This window comes from Cololabis saira, chromosome 5 (assembly GCF_033807715.1).
Source record: "Cololabis saira isolate AMF1-May2022 chromosome 5, fColSai1.1, whole genome shotgun sequence".
Lineage (NCBI taxonomy): Eukaryota > Metazoa > Chordata > Actinopteri > Beloniformes > Belonidae > Cololabis > Cololabis saira.
The window spans coordinates 37,418,331-37,425,025 of record NC_084591.1 but is presented as its reverse complement, the minus strand read 5'-3'; the positions used below and the strand labels follow the sequence as shown (position 1 = coordinate 37,425,025).

The following is a 6,695-nucleotide window of genomic DNA, read 5'->3' as shown; positions in this document are numbered from 1 at the left end:
TCAGTGTGTGGACAGAAATCTATAGTTAATGCTAAACAAATAGTTCTGACAAGCTCAGGCTAACCATGCTCTGTGAATAAACACGTGCTTGTAGGAATCCGATCACCGGATCTGCTCCGACACTTCGTAACATGTTAGAAACTACTTAACATGTAAGAAATGTTTACAGTGTTTGCAAAGAGAAATTTACACTACATTTGCAACTTGCAAAATCCGTCAGAAATATTTTGGGATGGTTTAAAACGATTGTGCTGTAGAATTAGACCAGATTATGGCATTAGATTTTTTTTCTTAAAAGAAAAAAAAATGGACATAAGGGAGCTCAGAGAAAACTATTGTATACAAGTGTAAAAACAGACAAATTGCTTTGCTAATGCAAATGAACCATGTAATATACAAATCAACAATAAACAAACAGGCTGCTGTGCTCTGAGCAAACATTTCATATTTTCAGTTTCAGTGTCTGTTTAAGACCCCTACACTGCTGCCATTTACTCCGTGTTTGTAGTCAGATATGCTCTGATCTCACAAACTGGAGTCATACTTAGTTTGATCCATCCCTGGGAACTTGGGAGGAAGTCAGTAGTGAACAGAGGCCTGTTCGCAGTCGTTGAAACCAAACTTGTGTGACTGGTACAGCCTGTTTCAGCCAGTGTGGCTCCTCCACCAATCCCCTGTCCTGCTGCCTCAAGCACATCCTCTTTTTCCTCATAGTTAGAATGGTTGAGCTGCCTGATGGAAAACTTTCTCCTGGGCTGGTCGTTAACTAAATCCCAGTGTTGCTCTGCCAGACTGGACAGGAAAGATCGACTGAGAAGGTACAGCATGAAATCTTTTTCTTTCTTTTTTTCCTATAAATTAAACTGCTAAGAATCGAGAATGTCATCACTTTTTTTGTCAGTAATATTTTTGAATTTTGTGAGGTTATCTTAGTGGGAGGAAATGTTTGCATAAAATATGAGAAAAGTAAAACAAAAAATGTTTGGTAAAACAGCAAAAATCCTTTGTATTGTTTGTAGATTTTGTCTTAATAAGTCATTCAAAATTAAAAAGAATGTAATTGTAAGAAAGCAAGTATAAGAGAAAAAAGGAAAGGACATTTTGTCATCAGGCTTGCCTTTTTTTTGGCTTGGTCATAACAATCAGTGGCAAACTCAAGTACATATTACACTTTATCACTTCAGTGAGCTGCAACAAAGATACTCTTCTATACAGTTATTGAACGTCTCTGGGTGCACCAACTTTACAGGTCTAAAACCGCTTAGCATTGGATCTGTACACATGACCAACAAGACTATTTCTATTTACAGTTGCTTTCAGTCACACAGGTGTCTCTCAAGATGGAAACCAAGAAGAGGACTCTTCTGGAGAACTTGCGTCTGAGAACCAAATCACCCAAAAAGCCACAAAAGAAACCACTTGCCTTGCAGGGTAGGCGCATGGCCGCCCACCGGCGTAGCATTTCTGTACCAGACCTTACGCTTGTGCCAGGCGAAGCCTTTTCTACAGACAGCGTGTCTACTACATCCGATAGCATCTACTTTGGCACCTCCCCTGGTCATAGTGATACCGATTCTCTTGCTAGTGTCTCAACCACTGATGGATCCGTTTTCATGGAGAAACTCAGTGATCCAGGCACACAGACTTCATCCACCTCCCCTCTGTATGCGCAGGTGGATAAAAGAGCCAAGAGAAATGTACGAAAGTTTACCTTTGAACATCTTCCTGCACCAAGATCTGTCTACCCCAATTTACCAATGTCCGAAAAAGCGGAGAGTGTGAGTTTGCCTGGAGAAGACCGCTCACCTGTCCCTTTCAGCTCTGCTGCTCCTCCGCGCCTGACCAGAACAACCTCGCAAGGGGATGAAAGCAGCCTGAACTCGGATAAAAGTACCACATCAATGGAGCAAAAACTGCAGTCATCTGAAAAAGATACTCCACCACCAGTCAGATCGTTGTCAGATAGGACGTCTCTGGATGCACCCTTGGAAAGTGCAGATGGTACGTCTCTGGAATCTGTAACCGGGACGTCCAGTGAGGAGCAACACGGCGTCCCCTGGTCAACAGAATGGGAGGAAATGAGCCAAGACCCCTGCTCTCCTTTGCAGATGAAAGAGTTCTCCATGGAGGAAGGTCTGCTTGACTTCCCCCATCCCGATGAATCACTGGAGGAGGTCAGTTTTATTAACATTTAAAGTTGACGTAAAAACCTTCTGAACCTGTCAAAGACGCTGCAGTTCTCGTGACTAATTGGGCAAAACTGTTAAATTTGTTGAAAACAAATAAAACCATAATGAGGTGGTTAACATGAGATTCCCAGATTGCGTGTTTCACAATGTTATAGTGTGCAGTTTCTTTACAATTGTTGTTTTATTGCATTATTACACTTAATACAGTCCTTGGAGGATTTGTAATATGTAGTGTCTGATGCCACATAATGTATCAAACATGTCTGGGATTTGACTCAATTGTGTCCAGAGGTGTAGTTGCATTACAAGACTGTAACATCCTCCTTGCTCCTCAAGTCACTAAGAAACAGTGGGCAAACCAGTTAGAAACCTGTGCTGCAAGTCAGTGACAAAACGGTACGACTAGCTCTGCAAAAAGAACACAAAGCCTGATAAAAATCTCTCTTTTTGTCAACAACATTTACATACTGAATACACTGTGTCCCTAGAAGAGTTTATCTGAGGTCATGTGAAATACACATACCACTATTCTGTCAAGCAGATAAACATTGTTATTTACAATCACAAAGGAACACTAAACACCTGAATAGTTGACCTGTTGGTACTGTACTGTTGCTTTAATTATCTTTTTCCATATGTTTTTGTAGTTCTGTCCTGAAGCGGTTGATGCCTTCGATGAAAATGCTTTATATCCCCTAGAAACCTTGGTGAGTACTTGATAAACCGCTGCGAGAACTGAAGTAAGCCAAGCAGCTGAGTTTAAAAGGTGTATAAATATTAATGGTTCTTCACAGGAGTCACTGACACCTGGCCCTGATGCTCAAACACCGGCCCCATTTCAGAGGTATCTCTTGAATATCAACCTGAAGGAGGGAAGAAACCTGGTGGTCAGAGACAAGCGCTGCGGTAGGTCAGCAACAAGCAGACGATCCACACCAGGTCATTCACGGCCTGTTAGGCTCACAGTCTGTCCCATTTCATTTTAAAGACATGACTTAAAATAACTGAATCCATCTCTTTCACTGTCTCCGTGTACAAAACGTCAGTGTTGGTGCAATTCTGAGTTAGACAGTTGCAAAGTAGAAGAGAGAGAAGGGGGTACATTCAGCTACAGTTTTTGTTGTCCTGTGAGGATGGCATCACTTGTTAAGTTATGTGGAAAAAAACAAACAAACAAAAAAGAATGCAGTTAAACCAGCACAACAGAGATAGACTGGGGCTAAAGGAAATACTTTCACAGAAATTAAGTATAAACATGAACTCTGCACATGAAACTGCTCATTTAATCATCTAGATCAGTTTTATGTTGTCTTTTAATTCACAAATTATTTATATGTACCGGTAAGCATAACAGCCCACACTTGTTTTTGTTCAAATGTAATCAATGTCTTTTCGATTTTAATGATGACAAAAATAAGAAATAAGACATTATATTAAAAAAAACAGATGGAGCATAAACATTGATAATAAAATAGTTCCAATAACTAATGTGTATATAGAGGGAATTGGGCTCTATTCAGGTAAATGAAATGGATACAGTTTCTTCCCGCAAGCGGTTGCTCTGATGAACTCTCACAAATAACAGTCTCAGAGTAACATGTGCAATATATAAATCTCTTTAATATTCATGCTGCCTCACTCTGCTGCACCTCTCACTTTGTATGTCTTTGTACAATTTAACATTTTTTATCTTGTATTTTCTGCATAATTCTTGTCTGTAGAAATTGTAAATAGGTCATACTTTTTTTTATTCTCACTACCTCAAACTGCAAACAGCTGCACCTTAAAATGTTTATAATTTTGTACATATAAATTCCACATTTGTCTATTGTTCATTTGTTTATTGAACACCTTTAATACCATAGAGAGCGAAACTACCGGAGTCAAATTCCTTGTTGGACAATGTTCGAACCTGATTCTGGATAAAAGGAAATAATAGTTCATTTTGATACATTTGAAAGAGGTGATTCTTGTACCTGGGTAATAAAAAAAAGTTTGAAGATTGGGTTCTCATTAACTGTGGTATCAATCTGTGAGCGAGATAGCGAAACATAAGCGGGAAGTCTAGTTTTGAACACTAATCCCTCCCAGAACAGCGGGTGTATGGAGGACTTTGCTTTGGGAAAGCAGCGACCTCAAGTGGTGACATGTAGAATTACAGCATCGTCAGGAAACACGTGTGACATCATTGAACATAACAACATACACAAGTATATTTCGGGAACCGGCATAATTATCGATGCTTTTGAGTTATGACTCAAACTTTGAGGTTGTAGTCCATAGTTACAATTAATACCGCACTTTGTTTGGGCTCCTGTAAGTTTCTAAATCAAACTTACAGCATCTTCTTGGAGTTGCAGCATTTTTCACCCCCTGCCTGGTGGTGGAACACCCTCCTCAGACCAAGCCCTCTTCTAGTTGAGACCTTACTTTTCCTGACAAGATGGCATCATCATGATGCAATGCCTGCACACACACCCTGCCTCTCCCCTGTTTGCCCAACAATCAGCACAGTGCCAAAGGCCCACCAATGGCATACATTGTCATTACATATTCTGAAAGGACACACACCACCAGCCCCCACGCCTTGGTTTTTTTGTTCTCTCCTTTTTTCCCATTAATTTCCATCGTCACCACTCTCGGCCGTGCCAGAGCTTTTCTCCTTGCTAGCTGCCACATTCTCCTCCTGTCAAGTTGCCTGGAGGTTTCCCTGTCACAGGCTGGCAGGGTGGAGCTGCTGTGGGTCCTGCCTGCCTTTGCGAGATGTTCATTTGGAGTGGGGAGCTGACAGGCCTGACAGCCCATCCCCACAGGGCCTTTGTCATGTGATTCAAGCCTCCCTGCAGGCTCTCTCAGCCACCCCTTTATTCCCCCTTATACAAATGAAGGCATGGGGCTGGCTTTCATTTTTTGGCCAATCTGCGTGCAATTGCAGAAACAAAGAAGTCCCACACCCCCACCCCACTCACAGACAGACTTTCTTTACAGGCTTGGGAGATTAACACTGGTTGCTTCTAGATTTTGGTTTCTCGTTGCCTCATGCTGGCGAGTGTTTCTACTCCTGGACAATTAAAGAGCAACGTTTCTCTGTTTTTGCCATGTGTGGGGTGCAGCTCTTCTATACATGCACTGGTACAGTCTCTGAAACGAACACTATGGGGGAAGGGTCTGTGTATTCATGTACAATATGCACACTGTATATTTTAATATAAAAATATGTCCCACTTAATGTTACTATATTTTGCATTAATAGCTTGCACCGTAAGCTGTACATTAATTTTACTCTTAAGGTAACGACCACTTGTGTTACAAACTATTATCTTGTTAATTTGTTGGTTGTTTTTTTTTAAATCCCTTCAGCTACGATCGATCCTTATGTGAAGTTCAAGCTTGAAGGAAAACAGTTCTACAAAAGCAAAGTCGTTTACAAAAATGTGAATCCTCGCTGGGATGAGTCGTTTGCTCATCCTCTTCGAGACCGGGAGCACATTGTGGAAGTTCGGGTAGGCGTTGTTTGTTTACACATAAGCACACGGTACTATACTGGAGCACAACCTGCAATTTTATACAATTATATTTTTGTTACAATCCTGCAGGTGTACGATAAAAATCGGACTGCTGATGAGTTCATGGGTTCCAGCTTTATTTCTTTGAAAGACATTGAACTGAACAAGTAAGTACTAGTTTGTTTTTTTTTTTTTTTTCTTATTTTTTCCCCAACATACACAATTTTCTTGTCCTTTTCGTCTTCCCACAGAACATATGAAATGGAGCTGAATCTTGATGATCCAAAAAGCAAAGAATATTATATGGGAGTTATCCTTGTGGATATCTGTTTAATGCACAGAGACGCCACCATCAAAAGAGGCCCTGTAAGAGTCTTTTCATTCTAAGAAGTCTGCATGTAAATTAAACTTTTGGTACTTATTCATCTCGAAACTCTGAACTAATTCATGCCTTTTTTCCCTTTTTTTTTCTATAGAGATTCCTTCAAAGAAAGAATAAGGTATGCATTTTGAACATTCTTCAATTTATCTTTTCCATTCAGGATGTGATATTCATGTTTATTCTCATTTTGGGCACTAGGGGGCAGTAGCTCACTGTGTTATGCTGCAACAAAGACCGCGACTATAATAGGGACCGGATTTTCTGTGTAACTTTGCTTTTCAACAACCTACATCTTCCGTTGTCTAAACTAAACTTGTATTTAAACATTATACATTTTATAATATTTTTAGTGAGAAAAATATAGTACAATTTCCCTTTTTATAATCAATATAAAAAAAATAAACATAACCATATTAAGTGAGAATGTTTGCTGTGAAAGAGCCCTCACATGAATATTATACAATCGTATTTGATTTTCTGGTAAACAAAGTTTTAATTCTCCTCAAGTGTTTTTTTTTTTTTAAATATATTGCAGCTGTAATTAGATTCAGAGTGAAATTGAAGGGTTGCTGTTTGGGACTTGCACTGCAGCGAGTGGGTTTATATTCACACTTATGC

The 6,695-nt window shown here is 39.9% G+C and overlaps 1 protein-coding gene across 2 annotated transcripts in view; it reads left to right on the top strand.

Moving 5' to 3' along the window:
- Positions 1 to 720: 720 nt before the first annotated feature.
- Positions 721 to 6,695, top strand: part of mctp2a (multiple C2 domains, transmembrane 2a) — a 29,739-nt gene continuing 23,764 nt past the window's right edge. Inside the window, exons 1-8 of one of the 2 annotated variants that reach the window (XM_061721898.1) lie at positions 721 to 818; positions 1,321 to 2,174; positions 2,837 to 2,896; positions 2,984 to 3,095; positions 5,550 to 5,692; positions 5,786 to 5,862; positions 5,947 to 6,061; positions 6,172 to 6,195. In XM_061721898.1, coding sequence (XP_061577882.1) covers positions 1,341 to 2,174; positions 2,837 to 2,896; positions 2,984 to 3,095; positions 5,550 to 5,692; positions 5,786 to 5,862; positions 5,947 to 6,061; positions 6,172 to 6,195 — 1,365 coding nt within the window. In that variant the 5' untranslated portion in view covers positions 721 to 818; positions 1,321 to 1,340. Of the gene's footprint in view, positions 819 to 1,310; positions 2,175 to 2,836; positions 2,897 to 2,983; positions 3,096 to 5,549; positions 5,693 to 5,785; positions 5,863 to 5,946; positions 6,062 to 6,171; positions 6,196 to 6,695 lie in introns of both variants that reach the window. The other variant, XM_061721897.1, reaches the window with a different exon arrangement.